The 24010-nt window shown below is 64.1% G+C and overlaps 1 protein-coding gene and 1 long non-coding RNA gene across 6 annotated transcripts in view; one reads left to right on the forward strand and one right to left on the reverse strand.

Annotated features, from left to right (window-relative positions):
• Positions 1–20775, reverse strand: part of BAIAP2 (BAR/IMD domain containing adaptor protein 2) — a 62919-nt gene extending 42144 nt beyond the window's left edge. For 4 of the 5 annotated variants that reach the window (XR_009255009.1, XM_058703947.1, XM_058703946.1 and 1 more), the window contains exons 1-3: positions 20607–20774; positions 6360–6435; positions 3647–3733 (exon numbers count right to left, since the gene is read on the reverse strand). Coding sequence is in view for 4 of the 5 variants with exons in the window: in XM_058703947.1 (XP_058559930.1) it covers positions 3647–3733; positions 6360–6435; positions 20607–20660 (217 nt within the window). In the remaining variant the exon portion in view is untranslated. Of the gene's footprint in view, positions 1–3646; positions 3734–6359; positions 6436–20606 lie in introns of all 5 variants that reach the window. The other variant, XM_058703944.1, reaches the window with a different exon arrangement.
• Positions 20776–20847: 72 nt separating this feature from the next.
• Positions 20848–24010, forward strand: LOC131497561 (uncharacterized). The gene is made up of 2 exons (XR_009255011.1): positions 20848–21335; positions 22023–24010. It is a non-coding gene; the product is annotated as an uncharacterized LOC131497561 (long non-coding RNA).

A 24010-nucleotide genomic window follows, 5' to 3' on the forward strand; every position in this document is an offset into this window, starting at 1 on the left:
AGCCACTTGCTTACTCCTGTCCCCAAGCAAGACCACAGGTTGGCAGGGAGAGGCCGCGGCCACCTGCAGAGCAGCCCTGGCACCACGTCAGAGGCGCCCTTGCAGGGAGCACCGTGGAGGTCACCGTGCGGCGGGGCTCAGCATCACGGTCCTGTGGACGTTATGGGTCCAGACCAGCAAAACCCACGGGGAATAACCCTACTGCCGACAGGAAGAATGGAGAAATCCATGGAATGTTCTCCAGTAGCGACAGCAAACGCACCAGCTGTGGGGACGGCAGGGACAGATGCTCACAAGGCACGAGCCCGTCCCGCAGCACCAGGCCCCGCCCCCAGCAGCCTCGCCACCTCCCCCCCAGCACACCGTCGCCCCTGGCGTCTGTCCTCGGCCCCTGCCAGGGTCCCCTCCGTTCCTCCACATCTGGTCGCGGCCTCAACACTGGCCCGTGGTCACCCCGCTCGTGGCCCCGGAGGTCGACGCCTAGCCCGTGATGCGGGATGCTCAGCTCTCTAGCCCCGCCTGGGCCCTCCACGCACACACAGACGCGGTATGAGATCTGCCACCACACGCAAACATCTTAAAAGCTTCCGGGAGGAGAAAAACAAAACAATTCACACACAGGTAAAAATCAGCATCCGAGCAGCATGGAAGAAGGCAACACTGGGGTCAGACGACGGTGGGCGGGGCCTCCTGACCCTGAGGGAAAGTCTGGAAGACCGAATCCTACCCAGAACTCCAGGTCAGCCAGGCCTTCTGCCAAGTGGAGGACAGCTGCAGACAGACGAGGCGTCAGGTATTTTCCCACTTACGTGCCGAGGAAGCATTTTTATAAAAGGACAACGTGCTGACCCAGCGAGAAACAGGACCCAGGAAACTCAGTCCCCAGTCCCGGGGATGGAAAGGGGACGCCTCGGGGTGCCTGGGTGGCTTAGTGAGTTGGGCGTCTGACTATGGCTCAGGTCATGATCTCGCGGTTCGTGGGTTCGAGCCCCACCCCGGGCTCTGTGCTGACGGCTCAGAGCCTGGAGCCTGCCTCGGATTCTGTGTCTCCCTCTCTCTCCGCCCCTCCTCCGCTCACGCTCTGTCTCTCTCTGTCTCAAAAATAAACATTAAAAAAACTTTGTGTAATTAAAAAAATAAAAATTTTGTTTAAGTGTACTCATTTATTTTTGGAAGACAGATCCAGGGAAGGAGGGGGCAGAGAGAGGACAAAGGAGAGAGAGAATTCCCAGCAGACTCTGCACCATCAGCACAGAGCCTGACACGGGGCTCGAGCTCATGTACCGTGAGATCACGACCTGCTGAAACCAAGAGTCAGACGCTCAAAGCACTGAGCCCCCCAGGCGCCCCAGAAGCGGCTGAGGAGTCTGGAGCAGCGTCTGGGGGACTGGGAACAAACCAGCACGAGCACGCTGAGAATAGAGCAAACGGAAAAACAAAGCTGTCAAAATAAAAATCGCCAGTGGAGTGACAATGACAGAAAACCCGTAAGTCGTATGGTTCAAGGGAAACAAGCAACCAGGTGGACCTCACCAAAGTGAAATGCCGTTGGGGTGCGTGGGGGGCTCAGTCGGTTAAACGCCCGACTCTTGATCTCGGCCTAGGTCACGATCTCACGGTCTGTGGGATCGAGCCCCACGTTGGGCTCTGCGATGACAGCGTGGAGATTCGCAGCCCCTCTCTGTCCCTCCCCGGGTCGCTCTCTCTTTCTCAAAGGAAACAAACTTGAAAACGAGCTCCCGTTCTCCGACAAACAGGCTCACAGAACCGACAGGCGAACGAGATGGCGAGAAAACGCGTGCAAGACGGTGCCCGACACGGCTCGTCCAGAGTACGCGGAGAATTTGCACGACATGATTACAGGACAGAAACCTGACGAAGAGACAGGAGGACGTGAACGCACACTTGGCCAAGGAAGAGAAGCGAGCAAGTGAGAAGGTGCTCGAGACGCTGGCTGGTCAGGAAGATGCCCGAATGTGGGTCATCGGGAGGCTGCAGGGCCACCCTCCCCCGACCTGCTCCTGGCCCGGGGCCCAGCTCCGCCGCACAAGGCCGCCCAGCTGCTCAGCGGGCCCGTGGTAGGGCAGCGCCCAGGACCCGGCCAGCAGGAAGTTCTGGACCGTCGCCGCAGTTTCGCGCAAGCCCACCCCTCGCCCTGGGGCCACACACGTGGTTTCCCGCGGGCAGACGTCTGCCCTTCTGTGAGTGTGACCACAGACAGTAAACACACCGGGGCCCCCAGCACACGTGTCCCCAGGGCCGCCGCGTGACGACCTATAACAATAAAATGCCCCCGTCGCAGGCAGGAGCCTGCGCGCAAACACGCGTGGCTCACGCACGACACGGACGTCCCAGGGGGTCGGGGGCCCAGATGGTGGCTGTAGGAGCTGCAGCCTGGAGACCCGGCAGCGCCAGGCAGGCCCACGTGTGGCCTCTGGGCCCACGAGCACAGAGGCATCATCGCAGGGGCGTCCGGGCCTCCCCTGCCGGGTGTCCTGCACACTAGCAGCAAGGCCGCACCTGCAGGCCTGACCCCCTGAGCGCCTCTCAGTCCCTGCACGCTCCCCCAGGTCTTCAGGGGCAGCTCGGCCCTGTGCCCACGGAGGCCAGACAGCTTCCTTCCGGGGCCGGGAGCAGCTCAGCTTCTCAGATGCGGACGAAGGCCCGCCAGCGTGAGGGGTCTGGCCCCGGTCACCACGCATTCCACCCGGCATGTCGCCCCCTGCCCCTGCTCCCCCCACCCCCAGCCCTGGAAACTGCCATGGCTCTGAGCTGTGTCTGTCGACACACGGCTGCGTTTTCACACTGGCTTCGTGGAAAATCTGGGCACCAGGCGCTCCTGGCAGGCCTGCGGGGGACCCGGCCAGCTGGGCACAGGCCTCCGTTTCCTCCAACACAGGAGTGCCAGAGGCCCCTGCAAAGCACCACAGCGGACAGGCCCGGCGTGTGGCATGAGACAGCGTGAGAGTGGGAGCAAGATGGCTCCGCGGCCCGTGACCGCGGACGCGGACGGCCAGCGCCCCGCACCTGCCAGCGAACCAGGGTCTCCCGGCCTGTGAGGGACACCGACGCTCTCCACCCTTCATTGCGTGTTGCCTGGATTACGAGGCCGGAACGGGCTCCGGCTAGAGAACTTGCAAAACCGCGAAACCACAAACAAAAGAACCCGTCCCCGGAGCTCCGTCTGCTACGCATCTGGGGTCTTTCCCTGTTTACCGTGTGACAGGCACGCCCGTGTGCACTTTTGCAAAACCGGGTCACCCTGCGCGATGGGCCGGCGTCCCTTCCCACTGTCACACCGGGAAGGCTTGCTGTCACCTCGGTCCAGTCTCCGCACGGCTCCCCACGTCAGCCACGCGCTTCTGCACCTCTCCTCACCACCAGCTACACTTGTCCGGCGGGGACCGGCCCAGCTGCGTGCACTCTGAGGGGCACCCCAAAGCCGCCCCGCACCCCCCGCTTGCGGCTGGACGTGAAAGTCACAGCCCTCGCCAGCTCTGAGGGTCGCGGTCATCTCAGAAAAGTTCCTTGTTTGACAAGGAAAACCTGATCCGAGTGGAAGAAGGACCAGTCACAGGACAGGACCCCGGACCCACCGGGGCACGTGCGAGCAACCTGGGGGTCCCCGCTGCGCCGGGGGTCTTACCGAGTTCCTTGGAGCCCTGGCTCTCGCTGGCCAGCTCGCCCATCTTCACGAGGGCATCAAAATAGCCCTTAGCAGCGTAGGTCACACCTGAGAGAGGAGAGAAGGGCGTGGTTACTGCCCTCGCGGGGGACGGACCGGGCCCTCAGCGCCAGCGCGGCGACCGCGGTGCACGCCAGCCTCCCGCGCTCCAAGGCACTCCTCCCGCACCGATCTCACCCCATTTCTGGCTGAAATTCTCTCGTTGCGACCGTTAGGGCTCCTCTTGTTCGCGAGAACACGGCGCACCAGCCAGGCCCAGAGCTACCCCAGTCGCTCTGCTGGGTGCCGTCCCCACCACCCCGTATCTGGCAAGGGGCGGCAGGGGGTGCCGAGCGCAGACCCCCGCCAGGCAGGAGGCCACGTGCTCAGAGGTCCCCAGCGAGGTGTCCAGACGGCGCCCCTCAGCTCTCCCGGCAGGCCGAAGCCACACCGCGGGGCTCACGCTGCTCCCTGCGGCTCCGGCCACCGTCGGAAGCGGACCCGGCGTCCCAGGGAAGGGCTCAGGGCCCCCCGCCCACAGGTGGGCCCGCAAACCCCTCGTCTGAGAAAGGGCCCTGCCAGCCGGAGGGCGGACAGGGTGCCGGGGGCAGCGCCAGCAGCGTGAGGACATCCACTCCTCCGTTCTCTACGGGACCCGCTTAGGGGCGCCAAACGGGCACCTGGTCACCTTCCATTTAGGTGGCCTTCAATGAAGGGCCGTTTGTCCCGCGGCCCCGCCGGCCGACATGTGCCTGCTTCCAGGAGAGGTGGGCAGCTCCGTACTGATGACAGAAAAGCCAAAGGTGCCACAAGTCCGGGGCAGGGGAGGCTGAGAGCACGGAGGAGACGGAGGTGACGTGCCCGCGGAGCTCTGTCCTATGGGACAGTCCGGGAAGCAGCCCTCAGAGGCTCCACACGCGGTCCCCTGGAGAGCCTCATGGGGAACCCCAGTGGGGGCGGAAAGACCCAGAAGGACACCCGGCCTCATCGCAGAGGAGACCGCGGCGTGGCTTTGATCGGGACTGGAGTGGAATGGTGTCGCCCCACGAGGAGGCTGGGTGAGGGTGACAAGTGTCCTACAGACGGTGGCTCCACTGAAGGGAACCGTCAGCCGCATCCACAGAGCACAGGGAAGATGGTCCACAGCCAGGAAGAGATGAAAGTCTGGGCCTCTCCCACGGGCACGGCAGGGCCCCTGCTCGGAGCCCCTGCGGTAACGGAACACGCCAGGCCTGTGCCCTGTAAGCTCGCCTGTGCCCTGCCCTCCTGCCTCCTCTGTCCCCCCGCTTTGCAGACAGGACACAGACTCCGCTCCCACACGACCCGCCACAGCCTGTCTTGCGTGCAGAGCCCCGGGGGGCAGCAGACCCGATGTGGGATGTCTGCACAGAGGCCAAGCCAGCCCCTAACCCCTGGCAGGCACAGAGGTACCCGCCACAGCCTGGGGCCTGCCATCGTCACGGAGATCCTACAGCCCGGGTCCCAGCTCAAGGAAGGGACGGAACCTGTGTTCAATGAGCAGGTGCACCTCCTTTCTTGCTGCGGCAGTGGCCCTGGGCTCAGGGCCGGGCAGCTCAGGAGAGCCTGGCAGGGTGCAGAACACTAGCGTGCCCCCCGAACAGAGGGCAGTGCAAGACCCACACGGAAACAGGGAGATGGCCAGCGGCTGCCGGTCAACGCCACCAGTCCACGCACAGCAGCCACGCGAGAACCCGCGTTCTTGGCTCCGTTGGTGTGTGACGTCAAGGCCCCGGTCCCCCAAAAATGTCTGCAGCAGCGTCCCCTAGAGGGAAGGACCAGGGCCGAGGTGGAGGGCCAGGGTGCAGGCCACCTGCCGGGCTGCTGCATGACGAGAGGTCCTCTGCCCCCTGGACACAGCGAGGGCAGGACCGTGGCCAGACACCTTCCCCTGGAGACCACCCAGGCCACTGTCCGGGAGCAAGCCAGCTCTGCTGGGCGCTCTGCTCCCAGGTGACCACAGGAACAGAAAGAAACAGGAGCTGCCGCCACCAGAGGTCCCCCCACAAGGCCCCCATGGGGCCGCGGACACCCCAGGGCAGCTGGCTGGGGCTAGTGCACGCTCGGCAGACACAACGTCCCTGTTAGGGGTGGGGGCTCTGCTTACAAGGACGCCACAGTTAGAGCGACACTGACACCGAGCCCAGAGAGACACAGCCGAGGGTGGGGAGACGGGCAGTCGGTCCCCCCCAGGCGTCCCGGACCACGGTGTGAGTCAGCCGGCCCCCACTGGGACTGAAGGGCCCAGACCCTGGCACCAACGTCCCCTCCCTGGTGGAGACTGAGTGCCCTGCCCCCAGCGCCCCCGCCCCAGGTCTCTGGGAGGTACAGGGTACTCACCAGCCAGGGAGACGGTGTGGCCCCAAGCCCAGACCCCAGTCCTACAGCTTCGAGACGACTGTGCAGGACAGACACCCGCACCTGCCTCTTTACGTGCTGTGGACTAAAACAGAGGCCAGACCCCGTGCCTTCGCCACAGCCTGGGACAGGGCTGAAGACATGGCTGTCCCTACAACAGTGGGCGTCGATTCCAGGGCTCACAGGCCTCCAGGGTGCGGCCCCACACCCTCCCTCTGGCGAGTTTGTTTCCGGAACAAAGCACGTCCTTCCGCCTCTCATCTGGCTCCACGAGCTGTCCACCTGCTGGGAGGCCGTGGCCCCCACCCCGCGGCCTCACCTGCCAGGGCTTTCTCGTAGTTCTTCCCCATGGCGATGAAGTTCCGAAGGCTGGGGTTGAACTGCTCCATGATGGTCTGAGGAAAGCAACGAGAAAAAAGGCATGAGTGGCCCAGGTGACGTGGTGGCTCTAGGAGGGTCCCAACGGGAGGAGAAAACCCAGAGGGTCGAGACCATGAAGCCACATTCAGGCTTCTGGAGTCAAAACCGCAGCCCTGCCCTTGAGCGGACCCTCTGAGCCTCAGTTTTCACATCTGTACGATGGGGGTGAGGACAGACCTTGCTGCATCGAGGCTCTGCGGATCAAACGGACACGTAAACACAGAGCGTGCGTGGCGGTGCCTGGCATACAACCGGCGCTCAGAAGTGTTGCAGCCGAGGTGCCATTACCCCGTCTGGCGGGGCTGAGTCAGCCGAGGAAAGCCCTCCCGCCGGCCACGCACAAACGGCTCAGCGCCGCCCAGCGCCCCCTCCCACTAAAGTCTTCACTCAACACATCAATTACCAAACATCAGCTCTGATTAGAGGGACCCACAGCCTGATCTGCAAATACCACGCTGGCTCCGTTTGCCCAACGGACTGCCGTTCTTAGACGGAAGTAATTAGATTTTCACCGTGAAGGCCAAATAAATGTTTTAATTACGAGGCGTAAAAACAGGCACACGCGAACCACGGCCAAATGTGAGCTCCACCGGGTAACAGGCACTGGGAGCCGGCCCAGCCAGCGAGCACGCGGCACAGGACTTCCAAAGAAAACCCGTCTCGGCCACATCCGAGGTCTTCAGATCCGTTATCACAATGGGCGTCTGTCCGAGGACAGTCTGACGAGGATGAGAGAACGGACGCCCCGGGTTGGGGAGGGGGGGGGGGACGGGGAGAAACCGCCTGATCCTACCACAGAGCACGCAGGCCCCAGAGGCTTCTGTGTGAGCAGAGGCCGGGCGCCCCCGCCCTCCCCCGACATCTGTGCTGCAGCCCCAGCCCCAGGTGACAGCCTTCCTCGGCCGGCGTCGAGGGCCGTGGGGTCTGGTGCCGGAAAAGTGGGTACTGGTCCCGTGCCGCCATCCGCCCGCCCTGGGGCGCGATGCACAGGAACAGAGACCCGTGTCCACGGGACAAGGCCCTGCATCCAGGCTACTGCCCAGGCACACACGGGGCCGGGCCCGAGGTGCGACGAGGGAGAGCCCGGCAGGCAGCCTGATCCGCAGGCAGGCAGGGGACCTGCTACAGCTGCACTAGAGCTAAGGTGTGCAGGGGACGCCGCAGGGACCCTGCCCAACTCCCACCCCCACGGGGCCGGCACCCCACGAGGGAAGGCGCGCCCACACCACGCCGGACCGTGAGGACCCTGTGCGGGCCGAGAACGCGACAGCGGGACCCAGCTCGCACAGGCAGGAGAGCCGGGCAGTGGGGTCGACAGGGAGGCGGCCCAGGGACCAGCCACGGCATGCTCGGGGACGGCAGGGCGGCACCCAGGCCGAAACGTCGGCGGGGAGGTAAGAAGTAGCCAGCCCACCGCCTCACAGCCCGCGTGGGAAGGCCCTGCTCTGCCTGGCCGGAGAGGAAGCCCAGGGGGTTCTGAGCAGAGCCATGCAATCCGACTACATTCCAAAGGGACCCCTCGCTGCTCAGGGGAGACCAGGATGCAGCCAAGGGCGCCAGCCCATGCGGGGACCCTGTTGGAGCTGCTCTGGGATCCAAGAAGGGGAGGCCCTCAGGAGGAGAGGGGGCCGGCCCCACCCGTCCATACACACGACACCGCGACGTGGGGACAGCAGGTGGCATGCAGCCTGGTCTGGGGACCCAGGAATCTGGACGCCTCAAATCCAGGGAGCGCCTGGGAGTCGGGAGAGTGATGCCAGAGCAGACGGGTGGGCACCGGGGAGGGTTCTGAGCGGGAAGCCGGGTCTGGGGTTCACCAGCGAGGGGTGACTGCAGGGCCCGTGGGAGCTCTGAGGCTCCCGCTGCCTGGGCCTCGGGGCGGAAGAGCGCCACATGGTCCCTGTGCGTCTGTTCTGCGAAGGACAGAAGGGTGTTAAGCCACTCAGGGCGGCTTGGGTCCCTGAGCCTGGTGTCCCGGGGTCCCAGGGTGCCCGCAGATCGTGTGAGACCGTGTGCTCCTGCGTGTGCTCCCACGTGTGCGCGTGAACGTGATGGTAAAACACAACCCACATCCCCAGGACCACTGCCACCTGGCTCCTGGGTGACACCCCCAGGCTCCTGGTCATAAGAGGACACTCCGTCCAAGCTCATCGTTTGATCCCCATTAACATTCCGAGTGACAGCAGAAAACAGGCCAGGAGCCGCCCAGGCCAAGCGAGGGGATCACCGTGGCAGCCTGCCCACACTCTCCCAATGACACACGGGGACAGCCGCCAGGTTTCACTTCCTCGGCACCGCGGCTGAGCTCACGCACGAGGAATGCAAGAGTGAGGGGGCAGGGCACGGCCTCTGCTCCACTCTGCCGCGAAGGGGCGGGTGGCCAGGACACCGGGCCTGGTCACACAGGTGCCGCGGTCTCAACCGGAGGCGATGGCAAAGGCAGAAGTGTCTTTGCGGCCCCACACAGATGCCCGCTCCCCGGCCTGAAGGCAGGCCTCAAGGCCAACAGTCACCCACCTGCCTTCACGTCACTGGATCTCCGCAAAGCCTGGCAGCCGTAGACCAGCCAGGACCACCTTGCAGGCCTGGCATGGGGTTCCTCCACCCCACCCCTCGGCACCCTGTACACCGGCCCCACCACCGGCTCCCTAACCAGGCCCTGGGTGGGGGTGGGGGTGGGGGTGGGGCAGAGCCGATGGAGGCGGGGGCAGCAGGGCCTTCTATCGGTTATCACAAGGGGGCGACTCGGGACTGACGCTGGACACCTTTTCTCGGAAGTGACGGAGTAACTGTCTTCACGGCTCTTCTGCAGGGAGCGCAGATCCCGGCACCCAACCCCTCCAGCAGGGGCCCGCCCGCCTCCTTTGCGAGGAGAGGGAATTAACCCACCTGGGGCGCTGAAAACAGGAGCGAGGCCGGGGACACCCTACCCTGCCCACCGTCTTTGGGCCGCGGGCAGCCAGGGCCACGCGCTGCCGGCCTCCCATTGGCCCCACGACCCTACACTCCAGGACCGCCCCCCCACCCCCACCCCGGCCAGGACACCATGCCACAACGTGAGCAACATCCAGTGTTTTCTTCCAGCTCTGACACGTGCACTATGCAAATGCATCCCAAATGGGCTCAGACTCGATGTCGTATGTGGGGGCTGTGCGTTTACTCCTCGGGCAGATTTGGGGCCAAGAACCACTCCCCTGACCCTTAAACAACACAGAACTCTGCGGGCCCACGTCTGTGGGGGTTTTTTCAGCAGACTCGTGCAGCACCGTAAACGTACTTTCCAATGGTCTCCTTGATGGCAATTCCCCTCCTCTGCCTTACTTTGTCCTGATGACACAGCACGTGACACACGTCCCATACAAAGCGCTCACGTGACAGGGAAGGCTTCCAGCCAACAGTAGTCTATTGGGGGGGGAGGGGTGTCAAAAGTCACACACAGATTTTCACCTGGATGGGAGGTCGGCGCCCCTAAGCTCCCCGACATTCAAGCATCGACTGTAGTTAGCATCAGTATTCTTCCGCTTATCTGCCGGTTCAGCCAATATTTATCTCCAAACAGCCTCCAGTTACCAGGTGGCCTGCCAGGGTCTCTGCAAGGGGGTCCTGGACACCCCACAAGATACACACGATGAAAGGGTGAGAGAGAGGAGGGGTCTCTGCCAGACACACTCACAAGTGAGGGGTGAACCCAGGGCATGATGGGAAGTCACCCCCTTGCCAGGACAGCCCAAAGCTGGCCGCTCCTGCCGGCCCTGGGGTCGCAGCCATCCGGGCCTAACCGAACCCCCAGCTCAGGGCCGCCCTACCCTGACCCCGGGGACACGGCCACGCATTTCCATAAGAGCAGTCAGGAGGGGAGCCGCGGTGCACAGGCGGCTGTCGCAGGACCCCACCAAGCCGAGCGCGCTGGGAGCCTTCCTGCCCGGATGCCCCGGGACACTCCCAGCCTCCGGCACACCGGTGGGCACTTAGATTTACTCTGCGGTCACAGTCTGCCTGGCCAGTGAGGAGAATGGGCAGTGGGACACCCTTGGGAACGAGGCGGGGTAACGAGGAGAGGAGTCAACACATTTCTAGAAGGGAGTTCTGCCCAAGGACTTTGCCCCAGCCTGCTCCCGTGCCCGTGCCCGGGTCTGCTGCTCAGCGGCTCAGGAATCCTGTTTACTCCCTAGCTCTGGCTCCAGCGATGGCCCCCCTCCAGCACCTTCCTGGCAGGGCCGTCACAGAGAGCAAAGTCCCTCTGCTGACAGAGGGAAGTGACAAGCCTCTGCTTCCCCTCCAGCCCCTCGTGTGCGTTAAAGGAAGGACAGGCGGGCACACAGGCACGTGCTGAGTGGCCAAGCCAGGCCACCTTTCCCTCTACACAGTTGACACCTGCGAGGACGAGACGGCACAGGGACCCCCCCCTGGCCTTCCACCCCCGCATCCTGCGTCCTCAGCTGACTGACCCGTGAGTGCCAGTGCCCGTTTTGCAGACGCACGGGGAGAGGCTGAGGGAGTTAAGCGCCTGCCCACCAGCTCCGGCCACACAGCCAAGCTCACCCCTCGCTGCACACGGGCCTCGGTGCTGTCCCGATGCCCGTCAAGCTGGACCAGCTGCTCCCTCGAGCCCGTCCAGCAACACCACAACTAGGGGGGTGCTGAGGCGACACACACCTGCGGGAGGGCTGATGCCAGGGGGCCTGCCCCCCCCGCCAACCCGGGATACACGACGTCCAGCCACCGAGGGGCCCGGTGCCTGCTGCCCTGCCACTTGCACTGCCCTCCCCCTCGGGGGGAGGCGGGGCAAAGCCTACCCGCTGCAGCCCCCACAGAGAGCACTGATACCCTGGCGCCCTGGACGGAGGGCCCAGCTCATGCGCGAGGGGCAGGGGATGGGGGGTGGGAAGGACCATCAGGCCAAGCCAGGAAGCGTGGCTTCTCAGGGCAGCTCTGCTTGACTCCCGCCTGGGGGTGGGGGCAGGTGGAAGGCTTCCCCTCTAAAGATGGGGACATCTATCCTGGGGACCCTTTTTGAAGGAATAAACCAACTTGGGGAGTTCAGTGAGTGCTGGGGGGCTTCCTAGAGGAGGCAAATCTTGAGTTGGATCTCACTAGGTTACAACCAGAGAGAAAATAAGAACGTGTTCATGCTTGTTCAGAAAATGACTGCATACAAGGAAGCTTCCAGAACAAAACAGCTCATGGGGGGATGGTGGGAGAGTGAAGGCCAGCAGGGGAAGCAGAAAACGCCCCCTTGGGAACAGGGACAAGCCACACAGCACTCCACACAGACCAATTACACTTTAACAGCACCGGCTCCCCTTCCCACACCCCCATGGGCCACGACCGCCCCCCCCCCGTCCCCGTCCCCCCACCGACAGCCCACCAGCTCCCCTCAGGCCACACCCCGCCACCACGGCACTCATGGCCTCTGCCCCACAGCCGCCAGCAGAAACGAGGGCCACACGGGGCCACGGAGAGGCCGAGCTGGCCACAGCCCCCCGAGGATAGAGCGCCAAAAAGCAACGTGACCTGGCAGCAGCAAACAAGGCACCAGACTGTTCTAGAATAGACGGAGCCGGAGCTCCTGACCCCCAAGGGAGGGCGGCCACAGTGGGCCTCGCCCAGGGGTCAGAGAGGCTGAGAAGCAGCTCCGTGGTGAGGCAGTTGTTCCTGCCTCCGGCAGCTCTCGGGACAGCCGCCAACTTACAATAAAGTAACAACTCGGTCTCTGCCACAGCCCCCAGAGGGGTCAGGGGCCCCGAGGCCCCAGGAGCCACTGGCACAGCAACCAACGCAGGGACGGAAGACAACGTTCTGGCCCACTTGGTGGCCCTGGCTCGAGCCCACACGAGAACAAGGAGCCTCAGGCCTCCCGCTCCCCCCTCGGGGGGCACCACAATTTCCATACGCCTTGACACCCCTCCCCGACCCCAGGAACCAGGCAATCCCTGCAGCAGGGTCCAAACACGGGCCCCACAGCCCGCCTTCTCCTCCCCTGTCTGAGACACACTCTCTACCCATCTCAACTTCAGCGGGCCCCCGCCACACACACCTTCCAGTGCCCACGCCCCTGCCCCCCCGCCCCGCTCGGCCCTGTGCCAACGGGACCCCGCACCCACACTGCTTTCTGTCTGCGCTTAGCACTAAGCTGCAACCCACGCTCCCGCCGACCACTTCCGTGACGAAATCACAGCGTGCTCCCGTGGAAATCTTAGTGTCGTAATCACGACTGCCGTTTGATTGAGGTTGGACAGAAAACCATCGCGAGCCCACAATACGACCCGCCTGGAAACCCGTCACCCCGATTCAGAGAGACGGCATGCAGGACCCCTGCCACCTGTATGAGCCCACTGCACCCTGGGGTGGGGCCCCAATGGCACATTGGTGTCCCCTAAATCCATACATTGAAATTCCAGCCCCCGGCCCCTCAGAACGTGGCTGCCCTTGGAGACAGTCCTGACAGAAGACATCAGGTTGCACGAGGTCATCGGGGCGGGCCCTAACCCGATGGCGCCAGTGTCCTTCTCAGAAGAGATCGGACACAGACACACACAGAGGACAACTATGTGACGACACGGGCAGAACGTGGCTGTCTGGGAGCCCAGGGGAGAGGCCTCAGGAGAACCCAGCCCTGCCCGTGCCGGATCTCGGGCTCCCAGCCCCTGAGCTGTCAGGAGTGAGCGTCCCATCGAGGCTGCCCTGTGTTGGCAGGGCCGGAGCACTCGGAGACACTGGGACAACCCCCACTCGCAGCGAGAAGGCCCAACACTGACAGCAAAACTAAGTCTGGTTCCTGCTTGCCCAGTTAGAACATTCCAAGGCCACTGACCCGTCCTCGTCCCCGGGAAGACTCTGACCGGAGTTTCACAGGGCTGGGCTCCAGTGAGAAACCACCTGTGAGCAAGCAGGGATGCAGCCTTGGAATGTTCTGGAACCGCCCCCTCCCGCTGCCCTCACATAAGGTAGGATGTGCCTGCCAGGAGGCGGTCACGCTGATGGGAACACAGGCCACGCAGCACTCAGGAAGTCAGCCTCCGCCTGGGCCTGCCCACTCTGGCGCTGACCTCCTGCTACCTCAAGAACTCCCACAGCCACCACCCGCCCAGCACCTTCCACACGCTAGGAAGCACTCTACGGGCCCGTTTACTCGTTAAGGAGAAAAAACCTGCCTGAAATCTGCGGGACCCTTGAATGGAAAAACAGCCGGCTCCAGGCCTCAACAGGCCCGGGTCCAGCCCCGGCTCAGCCCCTGACCAGCTGACGGCTTGACCACACTGCTTCACCTCACAGAGGCCGCCCTGCCCGCCGGGGCCAGCCAGGGTCCCCTTGAGCAGCGGGCTGAGGGATAAGCAAGGTCAGGTGCACGGCTCTCAGCCTGGCCCATGGCTGTCAAAGTTACTCACGACTACCAGCAGGCTGGAAAGCCCAGGTGGCCCACGGCCTGCCCCCCGCTGCCGAGGCAGAGCCAGAGACAGAGTGTGAGACACCTGACTTCACAGCCCCCTCCCCAGGTGGGGCCTGAAATCATGACTCCGGCTGCTGGGTTGACCCCAGCCCCCAGCAGACGGGTGCATCCAAGCCACTCCAGCCTGGGGCCAGCAAGGCCCCGGATTCCCAAAGGCAAGACAGGCCATGGCCTGAGCTCCACTCTGGACTGCAAAAGACGAGGCTTCCATAGGAGTAGCAGAGATGGAAGGAGGGGCAGACAACAGGCTTCTTTCACCAGAGAGTCTCCCAGGGCAGAGAGGGCTTGACCAGCCCCATGGGAGGCTCACACGGGTGCAGAGAGGCCCTGGGTGTACTTCACCTTGGGCAGCGGCCCTTCTGCCCCAACCTCTTCTTTTAAAAGTCCCACCAGAAACGGCAAGTCCACTCTGCCTCCGTGTGTGGCCCCGGGTGATGGCTGTGCCCTGCTGGACAGTATTCTAGCTCCAGGATGGGGGGCCCCCACCCCGTTCTCACCGCCAACTCCAACATCAAGACATCGATTTGTTTCCCAGCACAAACACCTATGACATCTTGGTTACAGGTGCCCTGGTTTTGTGATCTATTACACGCGTCGTCACCTGCCACACGCCGACCCATGACTGTCCCTGGTATGGCTGGCCACAGGCAAACGTGGACGTCACATCCACAAACCATTACCAACTCAGAAGGAACAGGGGTCCTGGCTGTTGTCTGGAAACCTTCAATCAGAGAAACAAGAAGGCAACAAAGAAGGCGGGATGGGTCTCAAGGCTTGGAACAAAACACCAAAGCCTCGCTCAGGAAACACCGACACCCGATGGCCCCGGGGGAGGGGGAGGCGGAGGGGGACACCGTGACACTGGGCTGTGAGCCAGAACAAAACTCGGGAGAGCCTGACTCTGAACATGAAGCAGTTTCACGCAAACCCTACCGATTTATTTCACGCGTGTTTAACACGGGACTTTCAAAAAATCGTCCAATGGTTCTAAAAAACAATCTCCGTAAGTAAATCGTTAAAATCCCAACCACAAAGAAAGCACTGTGTTCTGATCGGCGGCCTTGTTTCCTCCTGGTGGCCCTCACCGGCCCCCGGCATCTCAGTTCGGGGTGTGAGTCCAGGGACGCGCGTCCAGACACCTCCTGTGCTCCGCCCCCCCACGGCAGTGCCCTCAGACGCTCATCTCGTAGCCGAAGACCTCAAGACAGGCTCCACAGACCCCAGACGGGCCCTGAAGTGGGAAGGGGTGCCTGCAGGGACCTGGGACCATCCTGGACACCAGGTGCCTGCAGAAGGACTGATCCCGCTGGGTCACAGAGCCAGGGCAGGGACAGGCCAGGTGAGCCTCCACCCTGCTGGCCTGCAGGAGCCCAGGGGCCAGACGGGGGCTCCTGCGGTGCACGCCGGCAGGAAGAGCTGGAGACAGGAGAAGGCTCCTGTGGACAGTGTGGGCACGGATCCCCTGGCCCGTCCCCAAGGTCACCTCTTAGAGACGGGCCCGGTGTGGTTCCGGGACCCCCTCCCCACCCAGCCCCTCTCTTCACAGGCCCGTGGCCCCCTGCTGTGGGGACCAATGCCAAGGCCCAGGATGCTGCAGGACCGACCGCTTCCCAGGCAGCACCCGGCATGCCTCGGGCCCTGAGAGAGACGGACACGTTGTGCTTGGGGCCACAGACCTGCCACAGCTTCTAGGACCCACGAGACACCGAGCTGCTGCTCTGGGAGCAGCCGGAAGGGCAGACCGGGAGGGGCGCCCCAGAACCCGGCCTGTTCCTCCAAGCGCTGTGCTCACGTGCAGGCCCCAGTCAGGGCTCCACGCTGGTCCTGAGTCAGCACACCTGGGTCTCAGGGGAAGGCTGGCCTTACTGGGGAGCATGTCACTTGGAGACATAAGGTTCTCTCTTTAGGAGAAGCCTAGGCACCCACCTCCCCTCAGGCCACTGTCCGGAGCCACCTGTGCCCACTGGGGTGGGGCCCCTCGAGCCCCCCACCCCCATCCCGGCAACGCAGCCCAGTCAGGGCCAGGAGCGGATCAGAGCCGGGGAGGCGGGTGCTGGCTCAGTCCGTGCCGTCCGTCGCCACTACAGCTGCCATCGGACGGCAGCCTGGCACCGACCGCCCCACCAAAAGCGCCCCAGTGTTGTGTGTCCGGGGGACACGGTCTGCGCTATAATGGGGACACCTGCCCCACCCTGAGGCCCAAGTAGAGGGGCCAAGAAGGCAACGCGGGGCAGGCCCTGGCTCAGTACACGCAGGAAGGAGGAAAGAGGCCAGGAGCCAGCCAGGCCAGCGGCCCAGGGCGCCCCGTGCAGGACCGACGGCTCAGGTGTCCTGACTGGAGGGTGACAGCACACAGCCCATGTCCAGGGTGCCATGCCAGGCTGAATGGGGACGAGTGGGCAGCGAGGCTAGCCGGGTCCGTGGCCCCCCAGTGCCCCCATGTCCCACGGTAACATCGCGGGGATCTCCGGAGCAGGACTGAGACCTGCAAACTCAGGAGGAGCGTGGCCCTCCTCCCCGACCCCGGGAGGAGGGGACAAGGCCCTCTCTCTCAGCACCCAACCCTCCCACGAAAGGCAGCCTGTCCCAGGCAGCCCAGCCAGCACATCCATGCCAGGGGGGATGGCCCCGAGGGAGCGGCATCCAGAACCGCACGGCACCTGCGAGCGCCTCTCCCTGCTGATGGCACCCGAAAGCCCAGGGCCAGCGCCAGCCACCATTCCGACCTGAAGCCCCCGGCGCACAGCGGTCAGTCCCGTGAGCCAAGCCAACCTCCCGGACACAGGATGTGTGCTGGACGCCAGACCCACAGGGACAGCCCAGGCAAGACCCTCCTGAGCCAGCTCGGGACTCCACAGAACCCCAGGGCTGGGCCCCAGTGCCTCGAGGCCACCCCATTGTGTTCAGCGTCCGTGCACCAGGCATCCAGCCAACGAGGAGCCTGTGCAGAGCCGACAGTCTCTGGGACGTGACTTAGGCACAAGAAGCTGCCACAGCCAGGCAGCTCCGAGGTCAGCACAACAGAGAAACTGCCCCTCACCGCCCGACTACTCCAGACAGGGCGCGGGACGGTGGCAGGCCAGGACGTGCACCCCGCAGCACACCGGAGAGCAGTGATGGTGGGCGCTGCCACCCCCCAGAAGACACCCCCTCGACGGGGCACCCCCGGGAGTGCCTCTTAAGCAAACACGCCATACACATACACACGCGTCGTCACGTTCACACACGCGCGCAGGCAAGCACACACAAGCACACGCAAGCACACACAGCAGGCACTTCCATTGCCAGGGAAGCTGCCTATCACAGCCCAGCGGGCCTTCTCCGGCGAGGGTCCACTGAGCTCCGTCCACGCCAGACCCCAGGCTTCTGATGGCAGCAATCACTCCAGGGTGATTGTCCAGCTGTGTGTGAGGGAAAGCGGGCCCGGGGTCAGCGGCACAAGGCTTCCCGGGGCTCCCCCGGGCACCCACCTGGAGGAGAATGTGGGACACAGCAGAGGGTGGTGGGCAGGGCCCGGGCAGCCGGGCCTCAATGGGAAAAGCCAGCCGCGGGCTCTCACCTGCCCAGGTCAGCTCCCTCTCACGAGCACCCAACACCCACCACCTTGCACCAGCCTTACCAACGGCACCAGCGGCAGCCAACCTGCCTGACTCCAGCTCTGGGAGCCCCGGGCTCACCCACCACCTTCACGAGGCAGCTGCGGCCGGGCCGGCTTCCCCACAACAGCTACAGGGTGGGGACGACCAGACAGCCTCTAGTGACCGGCCTGGTCGTGTGGACCAAGGCCCAGAAGCCTCAACACCATAAACAATCACATCCACGGCTTTCCTGGGAACTCGTCCTTCTCAGGCTGTCTCCCACCTCCCCACGTCCTCAGGACAAGCCACGGATGGCCCTATTCCTGGAGACGCTGCACAGCCGCTCCCCTCCAGGGTCACAAGGTCACCTGAGAGCCACGGCTGCTCCTGGCCTACTGGACCACGGGAACACCAGCCTGACAGTCGCTCCCCAGAATCCCCAGGAACAGAGGCCAGCTGCTACAGAAGCCCCTTTCCCTACATCGGGTCATCAGAGGTCTCTTCCGAGAAGGCTGTAGTTGGGGCTTCATTCTGAGCACTTCGTGCTGGCCCCCGCCCCACTCTGTCCCTCACTCCAGGCAACCCCCCAGGGCTGCGCCCTTGGCCAGGTCTTGGACTCTGGGGTCTGCTGCCTGCACCCCCATCCCCTGAAGGACCCGGCCCAGTGCCTGTCGCCCTGCCCAGCCCCGAGGGTGAGTTCTCAGGGGACATCAGGAAGGCATTCTGCTGCTCTCCCCTTCAGCTTCCGTGAAATTCCCCGAGGACGCGGCGGCAGAAGCTGGGCCACAGAGAAAAAGGTGAAAGTCTGTGTTGCTGGTTCTTCCAGGGAGGAGTGCGGTCTATTCTCACATTTTTAATCAGCAAGGCCAAGGACGAGTGTCCCCGCCGCTCCCGCCTCTGCCAAGGCAAACAGCACTCAGAGCTGGAGCTGAAAGGATGCAGGGCCAAAGCAAACAGCCGTGCTGCAGCGCAGGGGACGCAGAGAGGGGCCACATCCCGGCCACCCTTCCGCAAGCCACCGACCCAGGAACGGGGGCAGCGCGGCCCCCAGCCGAAACAGAGGGCCAGCCAGGTCCACACGGGTGGCTCCAGCTGTGTCTCCGTGTGGGCTGCTGTCTGCCTGGCCGGCGTGCCCCCGCCGCCCCACCTGTACCGGCTCTGCTGCGGAGCCCTGAGCTCCCCAGCGACAGAACACAAAAGGGTAACACAGCACCGGCACTCGAGACTTGGCAGTCGGGCCACAGAGCCTCGGGAAGAGCACCGCCTACAACCCAACCCGCCTGGCCTGCGTTGCAGCGCGGGCCTGCTGTGAGGCCCGGAGCGGTCGCGGGGGGCACAGCCCTGCTCTCACCAAAGCCGGCTGCGTCCAGCCCTGCAGATCCTGGGTCTCTCTCTGCCGCGCTTGCCCACGGGAGCTCATTAGTGAACTGAGCGACAGCGCACGCCACAGACTTGCCTGTTGAATGTGCACCCCAACCCTCCAGGCTGCTCCCAGGGGTTCACAGCCCTTGCCGTCATGCTGCCTGCAGATCTCCAGGTAAATCACAGCTCCGCCTGGAAGCCGCTCGGCGGTGACTGCACGCCTCGCCGCCCAGGCTGTGAGAGTTTTAGTGCGGATGATCGTGGGTTCCCCAGAGCGAAGCCAGGCCGTGCACCCCTCCCGATCCTCGCCATGGAAGTTCCTGTTTAATGGTTTCGTTGCAGAAGCAAGGAAAATAGGAAAGAGACCCTCTGCCCGGCACTTCCCTCCCCCCCCCCTTCAGAACGAGCACATGGTTACGGAACTAATGACTAATGACTTAATGAAGCTCCCTTCCCCGACAGCGTTTGCAGAGCAACACGACCAGAAACGTATGCCACACACTCTGTGACACCAAACACAAAACCCCAGAGGCTGTTCCTTTTCCGTGCCGAGTCCTCAGCCCTCTTCGACTCATGTTCACCAGCAGCTCCAACATGGCTCCAGAGCCGACTTACTCAATCCCGACCCGGCTTCAGCATTCCTGCCATGACCCAGCTCTAACTTGAAACCCTACGTGAGAAGCCGCGTTACCGGACGGTCTGCCACCCTAAACCCAGCTGAAAGAAAAGGGGGCCCACCTGGGAGGTCTCCCTCTGGCTGTCCAGAGCCTGAGCCAGCCTAAGGGGGAGGGCCTCACAGGCCACTGGCTAAGGAGGCACAGCCACAATTGTTAACACAATTGGGGGCCCTGCAATCCCATTTAGTGGCCGTGAACCAGCAGCCACGGCGTAAACACCTGAATCTCCCAGCCTACCACTTAACCTTCAGATACGGTTCTGAAATAAGCAGCCTTTGTAAGAGGATTGCTGTGGACGCCCGGGGCCGATTCTCCCTCTGGAGAAAATGCCCGCCTGGGACTGCACTGGGCCCTGAGCCCCTGGGAGCCTGGGTCTGTTTTACTGGGGGTGAGGGTCTAAACCGAGAAAACAGACGCTGCAGAAACAGAAACCCAAGGGCCTGTTAACCTCGACAAGGCACAAAATGACCAGGGAGGGGGCCTCCGAGGGGTCTTCCCGCGGGGCTCCGCGGGCTCAGACGTGACAGCGACAGTGTGCAGAGGAGGACGCGAACCCCACTCTCCACACACATCAGAGGCAGGCGCGCCAGCCTCCTACACAATTAGTCTTCTCCTCCGCGGTTACATAAGATGATGGATTATCTGTCCACCCCTCCAACCTGCCCGCGCGCGACCTCCCACCTGGGGCCCCGTCCATCACTGCCCGAGAAGGAGTTGCGGAAGGGGAAAGCCTGTTGAGGAGAAAGTGCCCAAAGGCTTGCGTAACCTGGCTGGAGGGGCCACCACGGGGCCATCACGCGGTCCGGGGTGCAGGGCGACGCGCGGCGCGGCCCCTGGGCCCCCGGCGGCCCCCGCCCCGCTCCACTCCGGTCCGAGGGGCCCCGTCCCCCGGGCGCCGGCGCGGACGCGCGCGGAAGGGGCGCGCGGGGGCGACGCAGGGCTGCCGGGGCGGGGGGCTCCTGAGCCCACCTGCGAACGAGCGGCCGGCGCCGGGTCCCCGCTGCCGCTCCGAGAAGACCCCCCAAGGGCCCAGGGGCCGCCCCGGTCGGGCCCGGGCGCGCGGACGGCGCGGGGCTCACCTTGTAGACATTTTCCGTGAGCCGGTGCATCTCCTCCGTGCGCGACAGCGACATGGTGCTGGTCCGGCGGCACCGCGGAGCGGAGCGGGGGCACGGGCGACGGCGGCGACGGAGGCGGGCGCGGCAGGAGCGGGCGGGCAGCGCGCGAAGCCGGACCAGAAACGCGGCACCCCGCCGGCGGCCGCCTTTATAACCACCCAGGCCCCGCCCCCCGCAGGCTCCGCCCCCCGCGCCCGGATCACCGCCCCCGGCCGCCCGCCCCCGCCCTGCCGCGCCGCTGCCAGGCAACCGGCAGGCCCCGCCCCCGCACCGCCCTTCCCATTGGTAGGTTCCGGAGATGGAGGAGGAGGCGGGGCCCGCGGGCCGGCTGAGGGCAGCAATTGGCCGGTAGCGCTGTCGATCGCGGGGGAGGAGGCGGAGGCGCGGCGCGGGCCTCGGCCCTGGGAACAGCCTGGGGGCCGGGCGACAGCCGGGCTGGGGGCGGGGCGGCGTGGGCCGGTGGCGCTGGAGGCGGAGAGCGGAAGGTGGGCGAGAGCGCGTGGGGGCGGCTCTTCGCTGAGTCGCGAGTCGGGGCGGCCCCTGGGCGCCGCTCCCTGCTAGTGGCGGGGGGCGCGGGCTCGCGCAGGGCGGGGGAGAGTCCCTGGGCAGCCGGCCGCGCGGGCGGAGTGAGTGATGGGGAGAGGCCGGCACGCAGCCGCACGGTCCGGCCCGGACCCGGAGTTTTGGGAGGTAAGTCTGCGAGACGGCGGAGACTCGGGCCACGGGGAGGATGGGCCCGCCCTGGGGAGGATCCTGAGACGGAAGGATACCGGGGGGGTGGTACCTAACGGGGGGGGGGGGTGGACTCTGGGGAAGGCGCTGGGAAGGCTGGACCTTGGGAGGGGGTGGTGCTCGGCGGGAAGACCCTGGGAGGGGAGGACCCTGGAAGGGGTGAGCATGGGGGTGGGGTGGGCCCTGAGGAAAACCCTGGGGAGGGGCACCCTGGGGCTCGGGGAGGAGAACTTGCCAGGAAGATGGTAGAGGGGGAGGATGGGGGGTGGGGAGAGGACCCTGTGGAGAGGACGGCGGGGGACCCCCAGGGAAGGAGAGGACCCTGTGATGGCAGACGACCCTTGCTGGGGGCAGTTTCTTGGGGGAGGGAGGACCCTGTGGGTGGAGGAGAGCCTTCCTTGAAGGATCAAGGGGCCAGAGCTGCCTGGTTTTCCAGGGAGGTTCCACGGGGGAAGCTGACCAAGCTGGCACACAGGGATCCCGGTACAGTTCCTTTGAAAAAATATTTATGTACATTAGAGTTGCATTTGGAGGAATTATTTGCTTTACGTTGTGAAACAGCAGGTCTGAGTGTTTCCCTATAACAAAGCCCTGACATTGTGCCAGCGTCCCATCCGGGATGGTCACTCATACTTTCCCTTCAAGCCCAGGTGCCCAGGGAGACATAGCCCCACAAGACATCAGTCGGACAGACCGGGACTGAGGCAAGTCCCGAAGTCACAGCCAGTCTACCAGGACCCAGGTGGACCGCATTCTGCTTCGTACGATCATCCCGAAGAAAGGACAGCAACGTGCAGGACGAGGTTGCCTGCCCTCCTGTCTGCAAGCCTTCCGTCACAGGCAGATCCTTTTTGGTTGAATTTCCTTCCTGAAACCAGCTGTGGCTTCCTCTTCTTTATTTGTTGTTTGCAGAGTTTTAAAGTAGATTTCTGCGTTTATTGGTTTTGGGATTCTTTTGGTTGTAAGCGACAGAAAGCAATTCAAACCGGCTCTGACAACTGGGATATTTATCTGCTTGTGCGGCTGTGAAGTTAGGGCTGTCTCCTTCCCCTTCTTTCTCTTTCTTTCCCGGCCACCATGGTGTGGTGCACGCTTGCATCCCGCCGGCCCTAGGACCAGCGTCTGTTGAACTGACCGGGGTCAGGGGCTGAGGTGGAGCTGGGTGGGGGCGGGGTAGAGCTGGCTGCTGCTTGCCCAAAGGGAAGTGACGTGGTTGGGGTCAGAAGAATGACAGGTGGAAGCCGGCAGGAAAACCGGGGAGAGGGTGGGGAGGGGTATAGTCTGGAGAGTCCTGGGCTGGCCGCTCCCCTCGGTCTCAAGACAGCGGAGGGAGGAGAGAGTCCTCTCCTGAGAAGCATCTGTAGTCCTAAGCACCGCTCCACTCTCTGGAAGGTTCTGCCCTTGACTACCGTTCTCCTGCCCAAGGGCATGCTCCCCTTTGGTAGCAGCTGAGGTAGGGGAGCCACTCCGAGCCTGGCCTGCCTTCCAGCAGCCATCCCGGGCCTCTCCCTCTCCCTGGCAGCTGGGCAGGAGGTGAGCGGTGGGGGAGGGGTGCCATCGGCACCCTGCCACAAGTGGAACTGAGCGAGCCTCTCGTGGAGTGTCACCCAGAAAGCGAGTGGGGCTGATGGCAGGCACAGGGTGAGACGCGGGTGAGGCTGTCCTATCAAGACCTGGAGACCTGGACCCGGCCTGGCGGCCTCTCCGAGCCACCAGACTCCAGAAGGGTCTCCAGCGTAGGCGTGCTCAGTCCTTCAGCTGTGAGGAGGGGTCTTAGCCCCCCACCCCCACCCCACCAGGAGACCACCAGTGTTCTCTGGGGGTTTTCTTACTTGTGTGGAAGCTCTTTCACGTGGTGATGGTGTCTGGGGCCGGGGCTGAGGACCAAGGGTAAGGTCCTAGGGCCTGAGTGGTGGACGAGACGAGATGGTGGGCGGGGTACTGACAGGTCAGCAGCAGCACCAGCTCCCAGGACTTAGGGGGCCACCCTTGTCTTGGCACCTCTTTCTTTTGGAAGCGTTCAGGGCCCTTTATAAACCCCACCTTGTTCCTTCTCCTTAACTCAGAGTGTGTTGGGGGCTGTGGGATCCAGCCCCTGGCCCGGGGGTTGGCACTCGGGGCAGCTGGGAAATCATCACCCCGACTTGGGGTCTGGCCCACCCCCTCCAACACCGGCCAGAGCAAGGCATTGTCACGATGGAGAAGTCCGAGAGGACCAGCGCCAGCCAAGATGGGCGGTCCCAGCACCCCCGGAACAGGGTGGTGGTCTTCCTGCACTTGGGGCAGGGCTGAGGGGCAGCTGGTGTCCCCGAGGAGGCAGGTGCACTGGCACTCTGTTTCCCTGTCACTTCTGATCGTTGGTCCTCACCTCTGCGGTCTGCGCCACCAGGGAGGCGTGTAGCCATGGGGATCTTCAGCACGTAGCTCTGAACCAGAGGGCCCTCCCCCCGCCCCAGCCCCGCACACCGGCACCGGGCCCTCGTGCATGCCGGGTGCCGGGCTGCAGTCAGAGGCGAGAACCTGACCGTGTGGTGCTGTGGACGCCGACTCCGGCTCAGCAGACCCCAGCCTGGGCGGCCCAGGAGACAAGGCTGCAGGCAGGGAGAATAAAAGTGCGTCTCTTCATCAGCTTA

This window comes from Neofelis nebulosa, chromosome 16 (genome assembly GCF_028018385.1).
Source record: "Neofelis nebulosa isolate mNeoNeb1 chromosome 16, mNeoNeb1.pri, whole genome shotgun sequence".
Taxonomy (NCBI): domain Eukaryota; kingdom Metazoa; phylum Chordata; class Mammalia; order Carnivora; family Felidae; genus Neofelis; species Neofelis nebulosa.